Source organism: Schistocerca gregaria, chromosome 2, assembly GCF_023897955.1.
Source record: "Schistocerca gregaria isolate iqSchGreg1 chromosome 2, iqSchGreg1.2, whole genome shotgun sequence".
Lineage (NCBI taxonomy): Eukaryota > Metazoa > Arthropoda > Insecta > Orthoptera > Acrididae > Schistocerca > Schistocerca gregaria.
The window spans coordinates 684,373,143-684,399,091 of record NC_064921.1 but is presented as its reverse complement, the minus strand read 5'-3'; the positions used below and the strand labels follow the sequence as shown (position 1 = coordinate 684,399,091).

The 25,949-nt window shown below is 40.9% G+C and overlaps 1 protein-coding gene across 2 annotated transcripts; it reads left to right on the top strand.

The window, feature by feature from the left end:
* On the top strand, positions 1-25,949 carry LOC126334759 (centrosomal protein 20-like). 2 transcript variants are annotated; one of them, XM_049997331.1, is made up of 5 exons: positions 1-284; positions 620-784; positions 861-1,064; positions 1,386-1,470; positions 25,748-25,949. In XM_049997331.1, exons 2-5 carry the CDS (start codon positions 757-759, stop codon positions 25,806-25,808), a joined length of 378 nt encoding a protein of 125 aa, XP_049853288.1. In that variant the 5' UTR covers positions 1-284; positions 620-756; the 3' UTR covers positions 25,809-25,949. The 2 variants fall into 2 exon arrangements, with proteins under 2 accessions (XP_049853288.1, XP_049853289.1); XM_049997332.1 differs by lacking the exons at positions 1-284; positions 25,748-25,949 and adding an exon at positions 25,049-25,358 and having other exon boundaries at positions 672-784.

Sequence of the window (25,949 nt, the reverse complement as noted above, 5' to 3'; positions counted from 1 at the left end):
TCGCCAAAGTTTGATCACGCCGAAACTGTTTAGTTTCACCGACGAGTTGCGCAAAATCGCGGCGCGCTTGCGCAGTGGCCGGTAGCGCAGTTGCCTGAAAGAGTCGTCGTGTAAACTAGGCTTAACAGTAGTTTGCAAAATGGAGACAAAAATTGAGTCTTTTCAGGACAGGAAGTTCCATAACGGTGACAGTCCCGTTATATCGAGACGGATGACAACTCTATTACGGAGGAAATCAACCTCAGACTATAGAGAAAAATGAAAGAAACGAAGTAACCTTTCAGGTATTGTTTATTGATTTTGGGAAATCGCGCAATTTGAAATTTTGATGGCCGAACTGAGAGTTGAAACCGATCCTCCCGAATGGGGCGCTCCACTTTAGGCGTAGTTAACATCTGTCTGCATGCTACTCGGTAATTATAAATACAGTAGTGAGGAGTTTGGGGGATAAATGCAGCGCTTATTACATGTTTCTGTTTTTGTTATTAAGAAATGACCATGTCAGTACCGGTATAGATATAAAATCAAGATGCGCTCTCGATCGGGTGATGTCCTTAGGTTTTTTCATGCAACAATGCTATGTCTTGTGAATTCTAATGGGATAATTTCAATTTTTCAGAAGCCCAAATTTTCTAAACAAGACAAAGGAATGTGTTTTTAAGATCCTGGCGTCAGAGATAACTTACCATAGAGAAACAAATCAAGGAGTGATAGCGAGAAGTTGTCACAGCTACTGCGAAGGCGGCGATACGAAAAATGGATTCAGAGCGGGAGCTCTATGAAGGTGCTGAAGCGTGTATGTTTCAGAAGTAAATAATATTTGTGGTATGTTTTATGGTTACTAACTCTTGGCGTTCTAGCTTTAAAGGAAAACTTGGAATCATCGGGAAGCCTACGCAAAGTGAGAGCCGAAGTAAAATCAGAAATAATGAAAGTTTTCGACACTAATCCGCAGCCACGGGATAAACCAGAATTGCCCGAAAGTCTACTACTTATTAACAGTTTAATTCAAGAATACTTGGAATGGAATGGGTACATGTATACGTCCCAGATTTTAGCCGACGGTGAGTTGAAGTGTGCAGAAGAGTTTTTGAAATCTAAATACTGTCTCGTGAGTCAACGAAAGTTACCTTTGCGTAGGTTAAAAGTGTATTGAGGCGGAAATACACTTTCAGCATTAATGTACACGAAAAGAATCATCGTGAGGTGAATAACTGACTGCTTTTTGTGTAATATCAGTGATTCTGATAACATTCGCCAATGATTTAATAGTTTTGTAATTTGTTAGGCGTAGCCTTAGATGTAGTGTGTTTCATGCAACTGTCATTACGCTATGCAGGTCTTAAATCTAGGTGTAGGACATTCATTTTATTGTTACCTTGCAGAGTCCGGAATGACAAGCAAGAGATACAACAGGCAGAGTTTGCAGAAAGAACTACAGGTTTCAGAAGACGAAAATACTCGGAAACTGTGAGTACTTTGTAGCCTGGTTTGGTGTCTTGCAGTAGTCTGCTTCTCCCTGTTTTTATGTCGTATACTGTAATTTGGAGTTCTTATATCTTCATAATTTATGTGCTAATAACAAATGTAAAAAATTGGAAGGTTACACTTTTGTTCAGCATTTTTCGTTTTTTTATTATGTATTATTTTCATTTTATGGCCTTCATTGGACTACTCCAGTCGGTTATACAGAGCATTAGACTGTGGGTTGTTGTTATTCAGTGGTATAATGTAGTTTAATAATAATTTAATAAGAAATTCAGTAGTTATACAGGGATTGTTATAATTTATTATTACATGAAGGGTGTATTTCTCTTCTGTCTGCCCAGTACTTCTTCATTGTTTCAGATATTTTCTTTCTTTCTTTCTTCGTCTGAGATTGTTCTTCCTGTAACCCGGTTATTGAACTTCATTTGTAGCCTGGTTTGGTGTCTTGTAGTAGTCTGCTTCTCCCTATTTTTATGTTGTATACTGTAATTTGGAGTTCTTATATCTTCATAATTTGTGCGCTCCATTTAATGTTGCTCTTACTATACCACAATTTTTCTATTATCGTCGCACTAATTCTGTTTTCTGATGATCTAAGCAGATGTCCAAAGAATGAGGTATGCTTCTTCCTGATTTTGCTCATTACTGGTTCTGTTTTCTTGTACACTGTTTCATTTGACACTATGTGCCCATTTACTTAATATTGTTTATTTTTGCATGTCCTAATTACTCTTCTTTCTGACTTCAATATATTGTCAATTTCTGCTGTATTAGTTGTTTTGAAGATGGTTTCGGCTGCTTAAGTTATTTCTGGCTGTGTGACTGTTCTATAAAGTTTTAATTTTGTTTCTATGGATAGGCTTTTATTGTTGTATGTGTTTTTGGCAATGTAACTTACTTTGTTCCGTTTTTTATTCTGTTTTGCCATGATGCTTTCTCATTTAGATTGTAAGTTAGGATTTCACCTAATTAAATTTATCAACAATTTTGATTTCTTGTTCCGCTATTGCAATTTTGTTTGCAAGTGCTGGGTCAGTTAGCATAATCTCTCTCTCTCTCTCTCTCTCTCTCTCTCTCTCTCTCTCTCTCTCTCTCTCTCTCTCTCTTAATGATATTCTGAAGCCAATTTTCTGTGCTATTTCTTATAGTGATTTCACTTGTTGCCCGGTTTCTCGAACAGCATTGGCTAGGAGAGCAAGATCATCAAATCCCATGCATTTCACACTGACATTATATTTAGCAAGCATCCAATTCTTATATTCTTTGGGTTATCGTTGTACCATCCTCACATTGTGTATTCCAGGGCACAGTCGAACAATAATGATGATACATGGTCAGTTGTCGTAAGCCTGTTTTTATGAGGAGTGGTTGAGATATTTCTCTTCTAAATGTAACCTTCAAATTGGTATCTGTTAGAGTAAGTAAATTAATTAGTTTTTTTATGGAGTCCCATAATTTTTAAAATATTTAGTACTGGAGGTTTATGGAGGCAGTCATATGCCTTCTTAAAATCTGCAAATGTTATTGCAAGAGTTTTGTTCCATTCCATGTAGTATGCCATAATCAGTTTTAAACTCATGATCTGTCCTGCAGAGCTTCTCTATGGTCTGGAAGCTCCCTGGTATTCCCCTAACTCGTAGTATTATTTGCGCTTAGACAATTTTCATAGAATTTGACACATAGTTCGAACATAAGCAAGAATAGCCAGTTAGCTGTTTGTGTTCTAGAATTGATGCAGGTACATGCATTGGCAACACTGAAATACACTTGAAAAAACTAAACAAAAACCACGCATAAATTTGCACACATTAACAAAATCTTGGCTGGAGACACACATACTCATATGCACATATGGTTTGTATTATTTGCAATGATGTTCTTACAAGTATTCTCATATAGGGTGAAGGCACAGCCAATTAACATTTTAGTTGTTGTTGAAATGCAGACAGTACTTTTTTGCCCCTTTGTTTTGTGGAAGTTTCTGGTCCTTATTCATTAGTTTGTCATTCACTTGTTATATGATGATTATTCATGCTTCCAATATTTGCTCAAAAATACATAAGTGTTCTTAAAACTACAGTGTTGCTTGAAGTGTTAAGATTATGAGAGTTCCAATTTTTTCTGCAAGGTTCTCTTGACTGTGATTTTGCCAGTATTATTTCTTTATTTGATCTAAATGCTCAGATATTATGCGATGGGCTACAGATGTCAGACTAAATGTCAGTAATTACACTGGGTGTATTATGATTTACAATATAGCACTACAGATTTATATAAAATTTGCTGTGTTGAATAATCTATGTGATACACTTCATCATAAGCAGCAGATTTATTGTTTTGGGTATTCTTTTACGGAGTAAGTGCAGTGATAGAGCAAACATCAGAGTTGATGGCTTTACAAAATTATGTCTTGTCTTTGACTTTATGCTTATGGGATGTTTTCTGTGAAGCTGACGGCCCTTGTTAAATGTTCCCTTTTGACAGAGCTGTGTATTGGCAACGTAACACATGCAGATTTGAATTTATTCTTGTGTAATGTTTATGAGTGTCACTGCTTTTTGTTAGTCTGCATTCATTTGGAAATGACTCTAGAAAAGAGTTCACTAAAATGTGTTTTAGATGTTATGAAATGGTTAGCAGAGAGAACATAATAGCAAAAACATGAATCTAAATTTGACAAACAATAAAGAGGGGACTGGATATTCTGCTAAGTTAAAATATACTGTACGTGCTTTCCATGTTGTGGCACATAAGAAGCAAAGCTACAGTAATAAAATCAACAAAAAGGAATGGATCTGAAGGGACATTTTCTGTATAGGATTATTTCAGTTCAGATTCAAGAATGCCACCATAAATCACAAATACTAGAGCAAATAGAAATGCAATACAGAAGAAAGGCTTGTTATTAAAAGGTAAGCCTGTGACATAAATGCAAGTGAAAAATTTTTGATGCTAATTTTTTTGAATATTTGTATATAGAGCAAACTATAAATTAACGAAGACTTATTTATGTATTTCGGTAATGGTACACTTGCAAATTAAATCACTTATGAGTTGCCATTGTCCAGATGAGATGCGCAAATCATAAAATACATGAACAAGCGTTTTTGTCTTTACTGTGCCTTCTCCATGTACAAGGTGGTCAGAAACGGTGTGAAGAGTGTATAAGCATGTTGCTGGGGAGGTTGTGGTGAGAAATTATTGTTAAGAAAAAAGCAAAATTATTTATATCATTTCAGAGTTTTGTAGCACTGAAGTTACTCAATCAGGTCATTGTGCACACAAATTCAAGCAGCATGCCAGAGGCAGTTGCCAAACGTGCTTTGTTTGATTTCTTCAGATTGAACATACATAGCTTTTGCTTTTCTAGCTTACATTTGCCACTTCCAAAAAAGGCTGATAATGAGCATTTCAGCAAGTGGTAACTGATGGACCCACAGATATCTGTGCATTGGCATGTGTAAATACTTGAATATGCTCGCGCGATGACATGACTGGCTGACTTAAGTGCTTCTGTGCGTCTTTGTAGCAACTTCACTGTAACACCGTGAATAGGGTTTGATGTGGTCTATGTTACCTTTTACTGTTCTTCTTCAGAAAAGTCACCATTTTGTTTTGTTCTTGTGGTCTGGCTACTCAATACCACGGCCATTTGTGAACTTATTCTTCTTTACTTCATCTCCAGGCAGGGTGATTCTGTAAGAGAGAGTCTCATTATTTCCTACCACTGGATGATGAACATGTCTTCAATGATAATGTGCTGCATTATTTCAACTATTTAAGCCAAGAGTGAAGACAGATCCAGTTATCAATAACTCGTAACTTCAAATGCACCATTCAATCTGACCACACCGAACACAACTTAAAGTCTAAGATTTACAGTCTTCATTTGTCTTGAATGTTTTATGTAGTAATATGCCTGTTTTCTCTAGGGTGTTCATAACACCTTCAAGGGGCACCATCACCAAGGTATAAGTATTCATGTCCAGCAAGTGCTACTGTGCTCACCACACTGTGTTGTGCCCCTGCTGTGTTATGCCACTACACAGGCACTGTTTGCACAGATCACAGATCGGTATATGCACAGTGGATTTTTGTAGGTACATTAAACGACCATCTTTCGCCAGTATGAGTGTCTGTGGTGGAACATAGGCCATTCTCGCGAAAAACCCTTGTTACACTAGAAGTTTCATTTTCAGTTGCCACACGTTACATCTTTTCTCATTCACGGTGAAACTGTAAGCCTTGTGCCAATCTAGGATTTACTTTTTGCCTTTCAAAGTACACAAAAATTACCAATCAGTTAGCTGACTCATTTTTGCAGCTCAATGAAACTTGCTACACCTTTGAAACTAGTTATGGGTTGAATTTGTTGCCAAACTATTCACTGGTAGAGAGTAAATAAACACTGCAAGTGATGCCACAGAAGGAAACCAAAGACCAAATATTCAGTGCCAATATCTTCAACTACTCACAAACTGTACAATATGAAATATACATTATATATAAAAAGCACTCCACTCTCCAAATACAGCATATGTTTACAGAATGAAAGCAACAAAATGAACAATATAATGTGAGATACATATAATGAAAGGTATATCACACCCGTATTTTACAGCGCAGTTCTCATTTAAGGGAAAAAGGAAATTTTACACTGTGATAGAGCCATTACTGATGTGGTAGAAAATTGAGTATTTTAGGACAGGCACTTAAAACACATTTCAAATGGCATAATTATTCTTGCATATTTAACAGTTCAAATGTCACATTCCAACCCAGGTATAGACCAGTGAGTCATCACAACCAAAAATTTCGCTTTCACGTTCATCAACTTCGCCAACTCCTAATGAAACTGTTGCATTTTGACCTAATCTAGATTTCGAGATGTGCTACAGATCAGTCTGTTAGCACAGTCAAGTTTTTTATCATCATCTTTGTTGTCTTTGCTAACTCTCAACAAATGCTTTTCAGCTTAACCTAGACCTTGTAATACACTACACAGCAGTTTGTCTCTGCAACCAGATTTTTTGTACTCCTGTGTCAATCATTTAATGCTACTTCACCAATGAATGATGTAACATCAGAGTTGTAAACCTATATCTACATCCATACTATGTAAACAACAGTGAGGTGCATGGCAGAGGGTGCTTCCCATTGTACCAGTTATTGGGGATTCCTTCTGTTCCATTCGCATATGGAGCTTGGGAAGAATGGATGTTTAAATGCCTCTGTGTGCATTGTAATTCATCTAATCTTCTCATCACTAACCCTATGGAAGCAATGTGTAGTGTGTTACTGTATATTCCTAGACTCGCCATTTGAAGTTTGCTCTTCTAGACTTTCATGGGATAGTTTGTGTCCATCCAAAAAGGCACTTGCATTTCAAGAACTTCAGTGTAGCATCTATTCACCACCACCCAAATACATCGTATTTATAGCAGAATGGAACGAGCTTTTCCTCATAAGTTAATTCATACAACACAGAGAGACTGGCAAGAACAGATGAGGTACTTTTGGACATTCTGTATCAATTAAGTAACAGAATGCAAGATGACTGGGACAAGACTGACTGCATCACCTACAGGAGCATGCAGAGTGACCTCAAGTGCTGCACTGAGCGACAGAAGAAAATGTTTGTAAGATGCTTGAAGCAGACCGACAAGGTGTTTCTCGACATGTCACATAAAGTGGTCAACCTCACTGAACCACAATTCACCACGAAGGAAATGTCTGTCCAAAAAGCAGGGAACTTCGCGGTCATCCTGAGAACTGTACCTGTGGAGGACATCATTGTTAATATCGAAGCGGCCATTTGGACCATTCCTTGTGAAAGAGCAAAGGAAATATGCACTGAAACAGCCAGGATACTGTGCTATGCAAAATCAGCAGCTTGCAACCTGAAGAAAGAAGAGGTACAATCTATTAATAATTTTAGTACTGACAAGAGTTTATTGGTACTGCCAGCCGATAAGGGAAATGCGACTGTTGTAATGAAGATTGAAGATTATGAGCAGAAGATCTGTGGCTTACTAGATCCGACGACGTACACTATGTGATCAAAAGTATCCGGACACCTGCCCTCCATGGTAATGCTGGAATTCAATATGGTGTTGGCCCACCTGTAGCCTTGATCACAGCTTCCATTCTCGCAGGGGCGGATGTTCAATAAGGTGCTGGAAGGTTTCTTGGGGAATGGCAGTCCATTCTTCATTGAGTGCTGCACTGAGGAGAGGTATATATGTTGGTCGGTGAGGCCTGGCACGAAGTTGGTGTTCCATAATATCCCAAAGGTGTTCTGTAGGATTCAGGTCAGTCCATTACAGGGATGTTATTGACGTGTAACCACTCCGCCACAGGCCGTGCATTATGAACAGATGCTCGATCGTGTTGAAAGATGCAATTGCCATCCCCGAATTGCTCTTCAACAATGGCAAGCAAGAATGTACTTAAAACATTAATGTACGCCTGTACTGTGATATCATCATCATCATTTAAGACTGATTATGCCTTTCAGCGTTCAGTCTGGAGCATAGCCCCCTTATAAAATTCCTCCATGTTCCCCTATTCAGTGCTAACTTTGGTGCCTCTTCTGATGTTAAACCTATTACTTCAAAATGATTCTTAACCGAATCCAGGTACTTTCTCCTTGGTCTGCCCCAACTCCACCTACCCTCTACTGCTGAACCCATGAGTCTCTTGGGTAACCTTGCTTCTCCCATGCATGTAACATGACCCCACCATCTAAGCCTATTCACCCTGACTGCTACATCTATAGAGTTCATTCCCAGTTTTTCTTTGATTTCTTCATTGTGGACACCCTCCTGCCATTGTTCCCATCTACTAGTACCTGCAATCATCCTAGCTACTTTCATATCCGTAACCTCAACCTTGTTGATAAGGTAACCTGAATCCACCCAGCTTTCGCTCCCATACAACAAAGTTGGTCGAAAGATTGAATGGTGCACAGGTAACTTAGTCTTGGTACTGACTTCCTTCTTGCAGAAGAGAGTAGATCGTAGCTGATCGCTCACTGCATTGGCTTTGCTACACCTTGCTTCCAGTTCTTTCACTATGTTGCCATCCTGTGAGAATATGCATCCTAAGTACTTGAAACCATCCACCTGTTACCTGTTCTAACTTTGTTCCTCCTATTTGGTGCCGGCCACGGTGGTCTCGCGGTTCTAGGCACGCAGTCCGGAACCGTGTGACTGCTATGGTCGCAGGTTCGAATCCTGCCTCGGGCATGGATGTGCGTGATGTCCTTAGGTTAGTTAGGTTTAAGTAGTTCTAAGTTTCTAGGGGATTGATGACCACAGCAGTTGAGTCCCATAGTGCTCAGAGCCATTTGAGCCATTTTGAATCCTATTTGGCACTCAATCCGTTTATATTTCTTTCCCACTGACATTACTTTCGTTTTGGAGATGCTAATCTTCATACCATAGTCCTTACATTTCTGATCTAGCTCTGAAACTTTCAATCGAATCTGCCATCACAAGTAAGTCATCCGCATATGCAAGACTGCTTATTTTGTGTTCACATATCTTAATCTCAACCAGCTAGTCTATTGTTTTCAACATATGATCCATAAATAATATGAACAATAGTGGAGACAGGTTGCAGCCTTGTCTTACCCCTGAAACTACTCTGAACCATGAACTCAATTTACCGTCAACTCTAACTGCTGCCTGACTATCCATGTAAAGACCTTTAATTGCTTGCAGAAGTTTGCCTCCTATACCATAATCTCGTAGAACAGACAATAACTTCCACCTAGGAACTCGGTCATATGCCTTTTCTAGATCTATAAAGCATAGATATAATTCCCTGTTCCACTCATAACACTTCTCCATTATTTGCCGTAAGCTAAAGATCTGGTCCTGACAACCTCTAAGAGGCCTAAACCCACACTGATTTTCATCCAATTGGTCCTCAACTAATACTTGCACTTTCCTTTCAACAATACCCGAGAAGGTTTTACCCACCATGCTGATTAAAGAGATACCTCTGTAGTTGTTACAATCTTTTCTGTTTCCATGTTTAAAGATTGGTGTGATTACTGCTTTTGTCCAGTCTGATGGAACCTGTCCCGATTCCCAGGCCATTGAAATTATCCTGTGTAGCCATTTAAGACCTGACATTCGACTGTATTTGATGAGTTCCGACTTAATTTCATCCACCCCAGCTGCTTTATTGCACTGCAATCTATTGACCATTTTCTCCACTTCCTCAAATGTGATCCTATTTCCATCATCATTCCTATCCCATTCTACCTCGAAATCTGAAACATTACCGATCGTATTTTCACCTACATTGAGCAACTCTTCAAAATATTCCCTCCATCTGCCCAAGGCATCCACAGGATTCACCAGCAGTTTTCCTGACCTGTCCAAAATACTTGTCATTTCCTTCTTACCTCCCTTTCGAAGACTGCTAATTACACTCCAGAATGGTTACCCAGCAGCTTGACCCATAGTCTCCAACCTGTTTCCAAAGTCTTCCCAAGATTTCTTCTTGGATGCTGCAATTATCTGTTTGGCTTTGTTTCTTTCTTCATCATAACTTTCTCTGTCTACCTGAGCTCTAGTATGTAGCCATTTTTGATACGCCTTCTTTTTCCTTTTACAGGCTGCCTTGACTGTGTCATTCCACCAAGCTGTTTGCTTCATCCTACTTTTACACACTACTGTTCCAAGACTGTAATTGACTACATTTAACTAACTGGTACCTTTCTGAGATCGCTGTCACGTACTTGTGTCTAATCTCCTTATCCTGAAGTTTCTCCACTCTTATCCTCCTAACCCACACCATGAACCACCTGTACTGTGATAGTGCCACGCAAAACAACAAGTGGTGCAAGCCCCCCTCCATGAAGAACACGACCATACCATAACACAACCGCCTATGAATTTTACTGTTGACACTACACACACTGACAGATGATGTTCACCAGGAATTTGCTATACCCATACTCTGCCATGAGATCGCCACATTGTATACCGTGATTAATCACTCCACACAACATTTTTACAGTGTTCAGTCATCCAAAGTTTACGCTTCTTACACCAAGCAAGGCACCGTTTGGCATTTACCGGCATAATGTGCGGCTTATGAGCAGCCGCTCAACTATGAAATTCAAGTTTTCTCACCTCCTGCCTAACTGTCACAGTACTTGTAGTAGATCCTGATGCAGTTTGTAATTCCTGTGTGATGGTCTGGATAGATGTCTGTTCATTAGACATTATGACCCTCTTCAACTGTCGGCTGTCTCTATCAGTCAGCAGATGACTTTGGCCTCTGCGCTTTTGTGCTGTACGTGTTCCTTCACATTTCCACTTCGCTATCACATTAAAAACAGTGGACCTAGGGATGTTCAGGAGTGTGGAAATCTTGTATACAGACGTATTACACAAGTGACACCATATCACCTGACCATGTTCTAAGTCCATGAGTTTCGCGGAGTGCCCCATTCTGCCCTCTCATGATGTCTGATAACTACCAAAGTCACTGATATGGAGTACCTGGCAGTAGGTGGCAGCACAATGCACCTAACATGAAAAAAAACATGTTTTTGAGGGTGTCCGGATATTTTTGATCAAATAATGTGCCAAAAACTAAATGCAGATCCAACACTGTGTATCACACTGAATACGAATCGGTGAATCAAGGCATCTTCTCTGCCGGTGGACATACAGAGGAACCTGTGCAACACAGAAACCCTCCCGCCTTGGCTGTATGGATTACCTAGAGTCACAAGAATAATGTTCCAATAAGACCGATTGTTCGTGTTCCTGGCTCACGACGTATAACCTGGCAAAACACTTGGCCTCCCTGCTCCATCCGCATGTAGGGAAGACTGACACATACATAAAAGACTCAGAACATTTCATTGTGAAGCTGAAGAATCTGAAACTTGCACCAAACGACATCCTGGTCAACTTTGATGTTGGTTCTTTCTTTATGAAATTGCCATTCAGTTACTCTTTGGAGCACATCGGTTCCATTTTCCCACAAGACATGGCAAAACTCTTTTGTGCATGTCTCACCATGAGCTGTTTCACGTGGAATGGCAACTTGTATGAACAGCTGGAAGGCGCCGCCATGGGTAGTCCTCTTAGTCCAGTGGTGGCCAACTTCTTCAAGGAACATTTCAAAGCACATGCACTGGACTTGGCACCTTTTAAACCTAAGGTGTAGAACAGATACGTCGATGGTACCTTTGTTGTGTGGGGCAGTATGGTGAAGAACAGCTCGGTGACTTCCTAAGATGTTTGAACAGCTCCATGTCAACATAAAATTTACCATGTAATTAGAAAAGTACAAACTACCATTTCTAAAGGTGCTGGTCACAAGGGATGTTGAAAACCTGGGACACAGCATGTATCTAAAACCGACACATATGGACCGATACCTGCATAAACTATCAAATCACCACCCAGGCCAGAAAAGAGGCATGATTAACACGCTCGTAACGCGAGCAGGATGAATATATGTGCCTCTGCACCTCAGATGCAAAATACAACATTTGGAAAGGAGCGTTGGGTACTTCACAACTTATATTAAAAGTATAACAGGGCCAAACACTTGGCAAAGTGACAAATCAGTGAAAGAAATGTCTGGTACGGCCTTTCTGCCATACATTCCCAGAGTAACGGACAGAATCAGCCATATGTTGGACAAACACAGCGTAAATACTACTTACAAACCAACAAAGAAGATCAAGTGTCTCAGATTGACAAAGGAGAAAAGGGATCAACTTGCAATGTTGGCAATATACCTCATACCACGCACCTGCGGAAAAGTTTGTTGGTATGACTGGATGATCAGTCAACAGCAGGATCACAGAATATAAGCAACATTGCAGGTGGGGGAAGTGGAGAAGTTGGCTGTGACAGACCAATCCCGTAGTAAAATTTGCTGACACGGAAGTTCTGGCTATAGAGAAGCTCTATCACACACACTTGTTCAGAGAAGCTATAGAAATACACAAACATGGGAACAGCTTCAACAAGAAAGAAGAAAGTCTCAAGATAAACGAATCCTAGCTTCACTTGCTGCAGTGAATGACCATCACAGGTAGCAAGAGAATCACATTGGAGATGACCACGGGGAAACCTTTGGACATTGGTGCTCTACGTAAATATAGTCTGCGGCCGTGAGCTTGGCTGTGGTCCACCACCAGCAATGGAGAGAGAAACTTGGACAATGCCACACACTTGTGTTGGTGAAATGTCTGAGAAATGATCAGACAAGTGGCCGAAGAACCCGAGACAGCAGCCAACAGGCAGTAAGACCAGCATCTTTGGATATGATGGAATTAAATTTGTTCGTCGTGACTAGGCAAAGACTTATTGCCTTAGTGCACCACTGCTTCTGTAAAGCATTCTATCTGTATCATGGTGTGGGGCTGCATGCCAAGCCATGGTATTAAATGTCTGGCAGCATTACAGGACATTATCACAAAAAAGCACCAAGTCTTAAGGCCATCATCAGTTCGTGATTCTGAGTGCTGGAACCAGATGATCTTCGACAACTGGTGGACTCAATGCCTTGCAGAGTCGAGGCAGTGATTAAATCAAAAGGACATTCCATAAAATACTAACAAATATTGCAGTAACTGTTGTGCCAAGGAATTTGTACTTTCTGGAATTGTTGGGCTGTGAGTATTTTGTTTTGATTTCTTGAGATTTTTGTATTTGAACTTTAATTTGCAAATAATGGACATTAAGGCATGTTTTCTGAAAACGTTTAGTGAATTATCTTGTACATTTCAATTAAAATAAATTCCTGAATGCAGTATTCAGTGAAATCTCTACAAACTATCCAGTATTAACACCATTTCTCTAAGTCTGTTTCTGTATTTACTTTTAATGTGCTCAAACTCAGAAAAGTCAGTTGGCTTATTTCAAAGGAGGTGGTTTTTTCCCAAAAAGAAACAAGAGTACTCCTTGTGAAATCATCTTGCATTGACCATCAGAACAATATGGAGAGTTTTGGCCATATTCTCAGAGCCAGTCTTTCTTGGTGTATTATGCAGTGTCTGCTTTGACAGTCAGGTACAACATTCTTCATGACATCTCGTGGAAATCGGGTTTTCTGCCGGATATCAGCGTCTTCCAAACACGATATTTCGATGTCATTACTTGACGTCTTCATCAGGTGTTCCCTGAGACTGGCTGCTTGCTGGACCGGGTCGCATATTGATGCCTGCCCGGTGCCTGGTGTTCTGTTTGCCGTTCCCTAGTCGGTCCGCGCCCGCTAGTCGCGCTATCCTGCCGCTCTAGGTGTTCTCTATTCCGTGCGCGCCCGCTCTGGCCACCTGAACAGCAGAGTGCAACAAAATCATGACACTCGCAAGGTTGTAAATTTGAGCGACAGAACACTGGATGAAGCTATGCTGAAGGTTCTTGGCAGGGGCCTAAATTTCGCTGTCACTCCTAGAGATCTACCGGTAGCCAATTTCATCAGCGCTGTGGAACAAGTCGTCAACACACTACCCTCAAGTACGGCTGAAGAGATTCGGAGAGAGACGTGCAGAGCCCTTACCAGAGCCATGCCGCCAAGTCTAACATCTCAAGAGACGAGAGGATGGCCCTCAGGAGATTACGAGAAGATGACGACATAGTGGTGTTACCAGCAGACAAAGGGAACTCCACAGTCATACTGCAGAAAGGTGACTATGACCTGAAGATCCGGCGACTTCTGGAGGACCCAGTTTACAAACCACTAGAACAGGATCCAACTGACAGGGTGGACAGAAAAACCAAGTCTGTGCTGAAGGAAACTGGCTGGCCTGAGAAAGTTATCAAACAACTGAAATCCAAGGCACCAGTCCCACCCAGACTCTATGGACTACCTAAAATCCACAAAGAGGGTGTACCACTGCGACCCATTGTGAGCAATATTGGGGTGCCACCTACCCAGCTGCTACATGTCTCAAGAAAATGTTGGCACCATATGTGGGGAAGTGTGCACACCACATTCGCAACTCACAAGACTTTGTGGAACGTCTTAAAAACCTACGTTTCTCAGATGCAGATTTAATGGTCAGTGTTCCTGTTCACCAGAGTGCCCCTTAAGGACATGCTTGACTTAATCAGTGAGAAGTTTGATGGAGCTGTGCTGGATCTGTTTAAGCATATTCTAACATCGACTTATTTCCTTTGTGGAGGTCAATTCTATGAACAGACTGAAGGGGTGGCGATGGGTAGCCCCTTATCACCAGTAGTGGCCAATCTGTTTATGGAGAAGTTTGAGGACGAGGCTCTTACAACTGCCACTTACCAGCCAACATGCTTCCTGAGATATGTTGATGACACATTTGTCATTTGGCCACACGGTCGCGAAAAACTGGAAGACTTCCTGGACCACCTGAACTCAAGGCATCCGAATATTAAATTCACCATGGAGCTAGAAAAGGATGGTCAGCTTCCGTTTCTGGATGTCCTGGTGAAGAAGAAGGCGGATGGCACCTTCAGCCACAGTGTGTACCGAAAGCCAACACACACAGATCTATACCTACAGGCCGACAGCTGCCACCACCCAGCACAAAAGACCGGGGTGCTTAGAACACTCGTACATCGAGTCCAGACACTGTCTGACACTGACAGCCTGGCAGGGGAACTTGAACATCTTCAAAAAGTGTTTGCTAACAACGGATTCTCATCCAGGGACATCCGTAGAGCTCTACATCCCACCAGACGTCAGGATACACCGGAGAACGAGCAAGAAGAAGAAATCAAGAAATTGGCATTTTCACTGTATGCCGGGCCTGTCTCTGCCAAGATCAGCAGAATACTAATTAAATATAACATCAAGAGTGTCTTCTGCCCACCTAGCAAAATCAGGGCTTTACTTGGAACAGTCAAAGATGACCTAGGCTTAAGGAAGCCTGGCATTTACAATATTCCTTGTGAATGCGGTATGTCCTACATTGGCCAAACGACTAGAACGGTGGAAATCAGATGTAAGGAACACCAGCGACATACCAGGCTAAGGCAGGCCACAAAATCAGCAGTAGCAGAACACTGCCTAGAATTGGAACATTCCATGGATTATGAGAACACCAAGGTCATGGTCCAGACCCCCAGGTTCTGGGATAGTGTCATCACTGAATCTATAGAAATAAAGATGGCACAAAACTTGATTAACCGGGAAGCAGGATACCAGCTAAGCACTGCATGGAACCCGGCATTTGAACTGCTGAAGCAATGCCAGAGAAAATATGTTTCCAACACCAACAACGAGCCTCAGACATCCGCACACTGCGGGCATGAACCAAGAAGGGAACACCAGGGAGCCTCAGCCACAGTCGGAGACGGCCAGAGTGGGAGTGGACGGAATCGGGAACGTCCAGAGCAGCATTGGACTGCCACTCGTGGGTGCGGACCGAGAAGGGAACACCAGGAGGCCACGACCGCAGTTGGAGACGGCCAGAGCGGGCGCGGACGGAATAGAGAACGCCTAGAGCGGCAGGATAGCGCGACTAGCGGGCGCGGACCGACTAGGGAACGGCAAACAGAACACCAGGCACCGGGCAGGCATAAATATGCGACCCGGTCCAGCAAGCAGCCAGTCTCAGGGAACACCTGATGAAGGCGTCAAGTAATGACGTCGAATTATCGTTTTTGGAAGACGCTGATATCCAGCAGAAAACCCGATTTCCACGAGATGTCATCAAATTGCCGCGAAAGTCTAAGAAATTACAACATTCTTCATGTTTGCTGCCATTCTTGTTAAGTTACCAAACATTGTCTTGGCCCCATCTGTACAAATAGCAACACCTTCTTGCCAAGAAATGCCTATTTTTAACAAATAAAGGGCATTCATATAGGAAACGTTCTCTGCTGAAGCATTTGACTCAAGTGATTTGCAAAAAAGACACACTTCTATTATACCGTCATGATAGTTTAAACATACAGAAATGAGGAACTGTGCCATAATTGTGTGTCCCTCCACTCTTGTCTATTTGAAGAGCAAAATTTGTACACTCTTGCAGTTTTAATAATAATGCTTCTTCAATATTGGAAGACATGACTTCAACTCTGTTTCACTGTATTCTTGGATAATGGAACTATTTGTATTTCTTTTGCCTCTTTTTTTCCCCCCCTAAAGCTGCTGGGGCCGCATCTTTAGTTGCAAGCAGTGGGAGAGACTTATGAGGTTTTCCTTCCTTTCCAATTCTAAAACTAACCAGGTGTGAGGCTTTTATTGAGTTAGTATCAGTGTTAATAAAATTTGTCACCAATATGAACGTTTTTTTACAATGTCCACAGCTCATGGTCGCATTCTCGCTTACCGAGCATGGGCTCCTGGGTTTGATTTCCGATGGGGTCAGGGCTTTTCACCTGCCTCGAAATGACTGGGTGTTTGTGTTGTCATCATCATTCATGAAAGTGGCGAGTTTGGACTGGGCAAAGGTTGGGAATTTGTATGGGCACTGATAACCATGCAGTTGAGCGCCCTACAAACCAAACATTATCATCTTTTTTACAAAACACACATTTCTTTTGGAAAAAAATCAGTAGTTTTACCAGCTGACTCAGAATGCTTAGAACTTCGAAGATATTTTAATAAAGAAGGCTTCATGCTTTGAATTGAAAGCATTTCTGAGCATACAATGCATTGGAGGATTGGGTTATTACCAGTTTCTTTGTCGGCCTTTACTGTAAAGCCTAATGGAAGGGTGTTGGCGGGGTATAATCTAAACTTCCTGTGTCCTGCGTACAGCAAGAAATAAACATTCTGCGACTCCTAAGGGGGCTCCTGGCTCTTTAATGAGTTTGTGCATCACCCCCCAGCTGCTGCGGCCATTTCTTTCACCCAGGGCGGCATTCCTTTTTTCATACCCTCCTTCCTCCCCCCCTGCCCCTCCTTCCTTCCCCCCTGCCCCTCCTTCCTTCCCCCCTGCCCCTCCTTCCTTCCCCCCTGCCCCTCCTTCCTTCCCCCCTGCCCCTCCTTCCTTCCCCCCTGCCCCTCCTTCCTTCCCCCCTGTGTTTTGGGTTATCTTTCTGGTTATTGGTACTTCTTCTGGTTTTTGTTCCTCTTGATTTTTCATATTGTCCTTTCCTGTTTGGTATATTTGGTCCCCTATGGGATTTGACCTTCCCTTCTTAATATTCACTCCATAGTGTGAGCCAACTGGGGAAGGACACCTTACTTAGTGTCTTCGGAAAGTGGCCTTACCACCTCCTGGAGAAGGTCAAGGTTATGTGTTATTGGTGTGACCTGAAGCCATATGTCCCGCCCCACCATAAGGTGTTTCCTATATTTACATTTCGGGCACATGTCTTCCCACTGTATAGCAGCAGAGTCTCTATGCTGTGAATGTGGTCATCCACTCCATGAGGGGAGGTTCTGTGTTCCGCCACCCATGTTTGATAATTGTCATAACCATCACTCTCCACACTTGCCAAATTTCCTGGTTTACAGAAAAGAAAAGAAGATAAAGAAGTGTAAATCTGTTGAGCACTTATTGTACATTGAGGCTTCTCAGAAATAGGACTGTCTTCACCCTGTCTCTATGACAGCTAACTTTGCCTCTGTTGTGATCTTTGCCCCTCCTCCCTCCTCCTTACCCCAGTCCAGCTCCCTCTCATCTCTGCCTCCCCAGCAGCTCCCACTTGCGTTCCCCTCTAATGCCTCTCTCCCTACCTGGCCGGAGTAGTGTGTCCCTTGTTCGGCGCCTGTTTGTCTTGATGCCCTTCTCCCAGCTTCGGGTTCGATTCCCGGCGGGGTCAGGGATTTTCTCTGCCTCGTGATGGCTGGGTGTTGCGTGCTGTCCTTAGGTTAGTTAGGTTTAAGTAGCTCTAAGTTCTAGGGGACTGATGACCATAGATGTTAAGTCCCATAGTGCTCAGAGCCATTTGAACCATCTCTTTCAGTCCCAGGTCTCACTGAAGCCTACTCTCTGTCTCTCTCTGGGGCCTGCCCTCCTTGACCTATGAAAAAATGATAGTCCTGGGACGAGGATGCTCCAGTGCCCCTGGAGGTGCCGACTTCCCTTTCACAACCAGAGTCATACTTCTTGTTTATGGATATAACCCCATCCATCTATATATCTCCCAGGTTGTGTTTACCCCTTCTTCATTGGGTAGTATTGATGAAGTCTTCCATGACATGTCTGATAGAATTATTTGCACCACCGGTATTGCTGTCTCCCACTTGACGAGCCTCTTTTGCCACCATCCAGTCGCATGGTGGAACACGACCATTGCTTTAAGCAGCATTCATGCTCCACCAGTATTTTCTACCTTCTTCACGCCAGAGATTGTTACTTAATCAAACAGAGCAAGCAGGAGTGTTGGGAACACTTTGTCCCCTCCGTAGGGTCTTCTGTCCCTTCATCACAGGTATTGGCTTTGCGCTACACCCTCCAAGGTTGCCAACAGCAGTCTTCTATCCTGAGCCTTGCCCTTCTGGGTTCCCTTTGTGTGGATCCGTTGGTTCTCACAGAACAACTTGCGACATATTTTGCGACGGCATCAGCATCAGCCTCCTGTCCAGCCACCTTCCTCCTCCAGAAACAGTGGGCTGAAGCTTCCCGTTTACATTTCATCTGCTTGTCAGGCGGAATCCTACAATAAACTTGACATCTAGGAAACTTTGTGTGATAAAGGGAACTCCCACCACATTGCATCCTTCCCTTCCCCTTTCCTGGAGGGACCCTACCACCCTCTGCTGTCTTCATATCGACCATACCAGTTGACCCATGATTTTATGCTCCATAACAAACCTCCCCCCCCCCCCTCCCTCACAGTGGTCCATATTTTGCTGAACAGCCACCATCTATTGGTCCTTCGCATTAAATATGCCCCCCCCCCCCCTCCTGATCTTTATTTTTCCTGCCACCCGACATTCATTTTGCCTCTTTGTTTGCCCATATTCCTTTACCAACCATTGACTGAACCATGTTGTTCCTTTGTTCAATCATTCTTCTCACTTTCATTGTACTTTAAAAATAGAGCAACATAAGAGAATAATTTTACGTACATTGATATGTCTTTTGGTTACTCAAATGTGTACCAGCTGAAATGTCCTTTCTTACCACGAGAGGTACCACTATCACCATTTGGGAACCTCTGGTCTATAAGCGAATTAGAAAATGAGTCTAGCAGATATTGTTTATCTACCGCAGGGAGATGCCAATTATGATTACTTTTCTTGTAACTTTGTTCATTACAAAGATATGAACACGAGTAAGTCTTTTAAATAGCACCCTATTTTTTAATTTTTTTAATCCACATTTTCTCCTCAAGACCTGTTCATCACAGTGTACTGTTTTAATAAACATGACATTATTAAAAATGTAACACAAAACTGATTTTGCCCCTCTTGTACTAGCACACAGTCTGGGTACCTGATTGACATAAGTCGTCCACTTGTTGGAGTTGACAGTAAATAAACGGATAAAGATTGTAATGTTGAAAATGGATCCACATTTTGCATGTTGGATATGAGAGAGCTTTTAAAATAATGCATAGCATAAGAATTATACTAGGATTTGTAATGTAGCATGGTTATTGGTGTGGCAAATGCTCTTATTTTCAGACTTATGCAGCTTAATTGCTGATAAAGAAATAAGACCAATGAAAATTTCTAAAACATTGTACACGACATTGGTGCCGCAACCCATTCAGGCACACATTAGAAAACAGTCACAAAAAGTTAAAACCCATATAACAAAGTCTGTAAGAAACAATGCTTTTGATAAGCAAAGATTAATCCTTAGTTAAAAGAAATAAATATTTGAGCTTTTATAGCTAAAACCACGTAGGTAAAACATGGACGTATGGTGCCAAGAAGATACAAATTAATTTAAGTGGTATCAGAAATTACTTTAATTCCCATAATTGTTTTAATGAAAACCATGATAAACTTGAACCTATTGTTGGTTAAAATTTGATAAACCTATTGTTTTGTAATTGTTGTAAATAATTATGATCTCTCAAAACTTGCACAAAATTTGGAAGTTAAATGAAATATTAAAGTAGGGTTAGAGTTGAATGACAACATTTTAAAATCATGCTTGCCTGGGAAGCATTGATGCTCACTTTACTATTAAAATACATTGTACTAGGTAATTTTGTTGTGGTATGAAATTATGTTAAGTAATGCCAGTCAAAGCTTATGTACTGCAATGTTGCCAGTACGTTGCACATATCAGTTATGTAGCTGTTATTGCATTATATTAGAACTAAGTGAATTTTAATATGGGCAAACTATTGTTGCTCGTGTGGTAGGTATTTCTGTAACCAAAGCAGCCAAAGTATTTGGCGTTGCAGGAGGCACCATATTGACGATTTATAATGCATACAAGAAAAGAGGAAAAGGCTCATCCACTTAGTTGTGACACAGTTGAAAGTGTGTGTCGAGTGATAGGACAGACAGGTATTGAAAGAAGACTGTGGTGAAAAATAAGAAGACGAGAGCTGCAGAAGTCACTGCAGAACTGAATGTTGCACTCACGAACTCACTCTGTCAGTACCAAAACAACACGAAGGGAACTCCATAAGCAGAGAACTGCAGGGCAAGCTGGAATTACGAAGTCATTCATCGGTGATAAAAATGCTTGTAACAGGAATACATGGTACTGGAGCCATAAAACCTGGACTATGGAGCAATAGATTATCACCATTTGGTCTTATTTCACACTGTTTTTGACTTACGGCAAAGTATACATCCCAAGAATGGAACATGACTGGTGCTCTGTGAAGAGTTGGGCAGTCATATTGTGGTATTCCATGGGCCCAGGTTACTTTACAAGGCAAATTACCACTAAGGATTATGTGACCATTTTGGCTGTTCAACTGCATCACATGGTACAATGTTTGTTCCCAGATGGTCTTGCTGTCATCCAAAAAGACAAGGCCTCTGTTCAAACAGCTATCATCTTCCAGGACTGATTTTGTGAGCACAAGGATGAGTTGTCACGTGTGCTCTGGCTGTCGCTGTTACCAGATCTCAATGTTATTAAGCATTTATGGTCTCCTTTGGAGAGGGATGGGGGGGGGGGGGGGTGCGTCATCGCTATTCACCTCTGTCATCGTTATTTGAACTTGCCACTGTTCTTCAGGATGAATGGCACAACATTTTCTTGAAAACCATACAGGATTTGTTTTTACCCATTCCAAGATGACAGGAATCTGTTTTGAATGCCAAAAAGTTTCCTACACTGTATTAGGCTTAGTAATGTAATGTCTGTAGTGTTTCCATATTTTTGTTCAATCCCTGTAATTAGTGTCCTCTGTTATCTGTTGCTCATTATATTTACAAGTTACCACACTTTGGTTCCTGTTATTTTATGTAGCCGAGTGCTTAAATTCTTTTACAGTTGAGTAAGTGACTTTGGAAACCATGTATATCTAGAATTTTTTGTAACATATTTTTTCACATTATTTAACTTGTATGGGATCAACATACAGTGTGCATAGTCCAGTGCCTCACCTCAAAGATGCTGAACCATAGAAAACTGCTATGATGGCAGGGACAACACAAGTCAGTAATGTATGCAGCTTCTGCTCCAATCAGAAGATGCCACAATAATGCTTGGGAATGATTCTGTGGTGTTGGTTCTGGGCTGATCAGGAGATGTCACAACAATGCTTGGGAGTGATACTGTGCAGGTGTGTTTGGCATTAACAAATGATGTGTTCACACTGTTGTCAGCTTTCAAACACTGTACTGTTTGTTAAGAATCCATTGTAATATGGGGATACTCGCCAATCTGTTGAAAATGGTGTTACAATGTACCGGATGTGCGAATTGGAAAAATAACTTCATATCAGTAAGAGCAACAGCTCCTGTCTGTAAGTGAGCATACAGAGTTTCTTCAGATTAAGTACTGACCAAAAGTCTGGCTTGACCAACACTCTTAATTTGTTAGTAACCTGCATCAAACCATCAAAAAGGATAACATAAAGGAGAGTGAACCTCAAAGTGCCTGTCCAAAATGTTGCACAGCCTCCTCGAAATAAAATATTTTGGTTGATGGAGAACAAATATGTACATTAGAGTAGCATTTAACTGATTGCATGGTGTAATAGAAAACAGGATGCTGTGACTGACAAAGGTGCTATTGAAAGGAGTTGTGCTGTTATGTAAGTGAAGGAAATATAAGAAAAATAAAACAGATGCAGTAATATGCTTTGAGATTCACGATCATATTGAGAAATTTCCAGCTAAGTTCAATCATTATCATTACCATAATATAAAGTACTTAGATGCCGGGCTACAAGTGACTCTGTATGTGGATTCACATGGGAAATAATTTTATGAAGCTGTAATCTGCAGTCCGTCGAACACAAGTGATGGTATCATTAAATGTGAGTGGAGACATTTTACTGTCATCCCTTATGAGAAAAGTAACTGAAAAAGAAATAGAAGTTAATGAAAGGAGAGCAAAGAATTTTGCCGTAAAACTTAAGTGCAAAATCGATTTGTGCATGGTACAGGGTGAGACTATTGGTGTCATATTTTACTTCAATGAGAATCTTCTGCTAGCAAAACTTCTCAAGTTTTAAAAAAATATTTATTTATTTATTGCGAAAGAGCCATACAATATTACTCAAATACATAAATGAATATTTACTTCCTCCTTAAAAATCTTCATCTTTTCCTGATGGTTATCCTGGACAAAGCCGTAACTGTGTTTTGATTTTGTTTTGTTCTGACATTGTAAGTGCTCAACAAGATCATGCATAACTTTCCCATTAGATGCCACTCCTGTCTCCATAATGTACAAAAGTAATATAATTGGTTGTATGTCCCAGAAGAGTATGTAGTCATAATCAGTTAATCTAAATTTGAAGTGACAAAATTCACATCCTCACACATTTTGGATTTTCATTATTCTCTATGGAAAGACTGTTACAAGAGGAGTACTATAGCTGTGAAACCACTAGGTATGTCATATGCTGGCCAACAAAGAAACTTAATTTTTACCTGGTAAATACATGGAATTTCTGTATGATTCACAGCATAAGGATCTTATAACAGCCAATGAGTTTATTGATAGAGTAGTGTGTTAGTCAGGCTCAAAAAACGTCAGGCTGTCCAACTATCTCTCTCTCTATCTCTCTCTCTCTCTCTCTCTCTCTCTCTCTCTCTCTCTCTCTCTCTCTCTCTCACACACACACACACACACACACACACACACACACACACACACACACACACCCTTCTGGACCTGTTGCAGTGAGTAAAATTATGTTAAGCAATGTGACCAAGATGGTGGGATATATAGTGCAGGTTTTCCACAAATTTTATGAAAATTTCTGCATGTTTCCCGTGCTGAGTTGGCAGATGACACTGCAGATTATGTTTCTCGAATTTATCACTCGCATAGCCTTTTGTATTCTGTCTTTTACAACAATACATTTTCAGTGTGTTGCTTTTTTTGGCATTTTACAAGGCTTGAATGAAAAGTAATGCCTCCACCTTCGTTAATTGGGTTTGGAAGGGAATATTTTAATAAATCAAATGCAGAAGTAACCCTTTGAATGTGATCTTTAATTACCAATATTCACTTTTCCACATAATCACCAGCCAATTGGATACATCTCTGCCAACAATGAACAAGTTACAGAAGACATCGACACTTTTTCCGCAACCACAGTTTCTCAGTTATCTCAACGTCTTCATCAGAAGCATAATGATGTCCCCGCAGATCGTCTTTCATTATCGGGAACCGATGGAAGTCAGACAGTGCTAAATCTAAACTGTATGCCATATGGTGGTAAGATTCAGTCTCTGAAGTTCTGCTGTAGTGGCATGCGAAGTGTGTGGTTTGGCAGTGTCATGCTGCAAGAAAACATTTCCCTTTTCCTTTTGGACCCATGTTAGCCATATCCAAGTTTACACCATTGTGATGTAATGCTCTGGATTTATTGTTGTTCCACAATCATGGAAATCAACATGGATAACACCATCTGCGTCCCAGAACGCTGTGACCATGATTTTTCCAGCTGAGGGATGCATCTTGAATTTCTTTTTCTGGGGTAAGTCCTTGTGTCGATATTCCTGAGACTGACATTTCGTCTCCGGATCGTAATGGTAAACCCATTTTTCGTCTCCTGTCACAATTGAATTTAGAAAGTCGTCACCTTCATTCTCATAACGTGAGAGGAGTTCCTGGCAAATTTAAAAGTGTATGCGCTTTCATTTCGAGAGTGAGCATCTGGGGTACTCATCTTGCACAGATCTTCCGATAACCAAGCAAAGCAATAATGTGACCCACACGTTCACGTGAAATGCCGATTGTGCTTGCAATTTCTCACCAAGTGATACAATGATTGTCCTGAATCAATCTATCAACATTTTGCTTGTGAAACTTGTTGGTTGCTGTCACAGGACGTGCAGCTCTTTGTTTATCAGGCAGGTCAGATGTTCCTGCCTCAACACCCTTAAACTTACTCTCCCTATGACACACAGCACTCACATCAACACAATCACCACAAAGTGCTTCCAATCTCTGACGAATTTACTTTGGGTAACACCTTCTACTGTCAAAAATTCTGTGACTGCACGTTGCTTAAATCGCATTGACCAACTGTCTGTGCAGGGTTCCATACTTTACACTGTAACAACACAACCGTTCAGTGCTAAGGCTTCCCACCAACTGGAGCTGTAGAGAAGAGGCTATGGAACAAGCCAGTACCTGTTGCATACCAATGCTGCCAACTGTTGAAGAGTTACGAAGATGGAGGCATTACTTTTCAGTCAACCCTCGTATGTATTTCAGGTGTCTTCATAAGTGTTGAAAATGAGAGGTGTTTTATCATATTTCCACATTTGTTTTGAATCTGGAAAATAAAACGGAACGAGAATTTGTGTTCCATCTACTTTGGTGATTAAATGTCTACCTTCTCTGAGTGTTTTCTTTTTCTAATTTTTTCCCCCTCATCCAAGTGTTATTTAGTATAGACCCCATATAAAACATTATTTTTATGAACAGAAATTTAAATTAAATTTGAAACATGTGTAAAAATCATATGGATTCTGTTCTCAGTTTGGAAAGATACAAAGATCCATTTTTTTCCTCTTCTGTAAAATTTATAAAATTTGGTTTATGTCATTTTTGCAGTCACCTATTCTATTGCAGTGTAAAAATTGGTAAAACTGCAAACTCTCTTTTGAGTCACATGTTCGACACTAAGCAGCTCAACAAGGAATTCTTATATTACTAACAAATTTACCTGTATTGTGAAAATAAAAAAATAATTTCTTCAAATTAAGTGTCTGACTCCACTGATCTTTCCAGGCCTCTGTTATGCAGTCTAGTATCAACATTCAAGGAGGGTGCAGGTAAAATATCGCAGTGACATTTTGTGTGCATGCTTATTAAATTATTAGTAGGTTTGTATTTTTTAAAGAAGAGATTGGTGTAGCAACAATTGTTTAATAAACATGTGTACATTTCTGTGTATTTTTACAAAAGCAATTAAAGTATACTTTGACATTTA

Excerpts from the sequence above, each read along its gene's own strand:
- LOC126334759 (XM_049997331.1), top strand. The coding sequence starts at position 757 with ATGGATTCAGAGCGGGAGCTCTATGAAG. Across the intron at positions 785-860 it reads AGAGCGGGAGCTCTATGAAG|CTTTAAAGGAAAACTTGGAA; the intron begins GTGCTGAAGCGT and ends TTGGCGTTCTAG. Across the intron at positions 1,471-25,747 it reads GACGAAAATACTCGGAAACT|GCCTCTGTTATGCAGTCTAG; the intron begins GTGAGTACTTTG and ends TGATCTTTCCAG.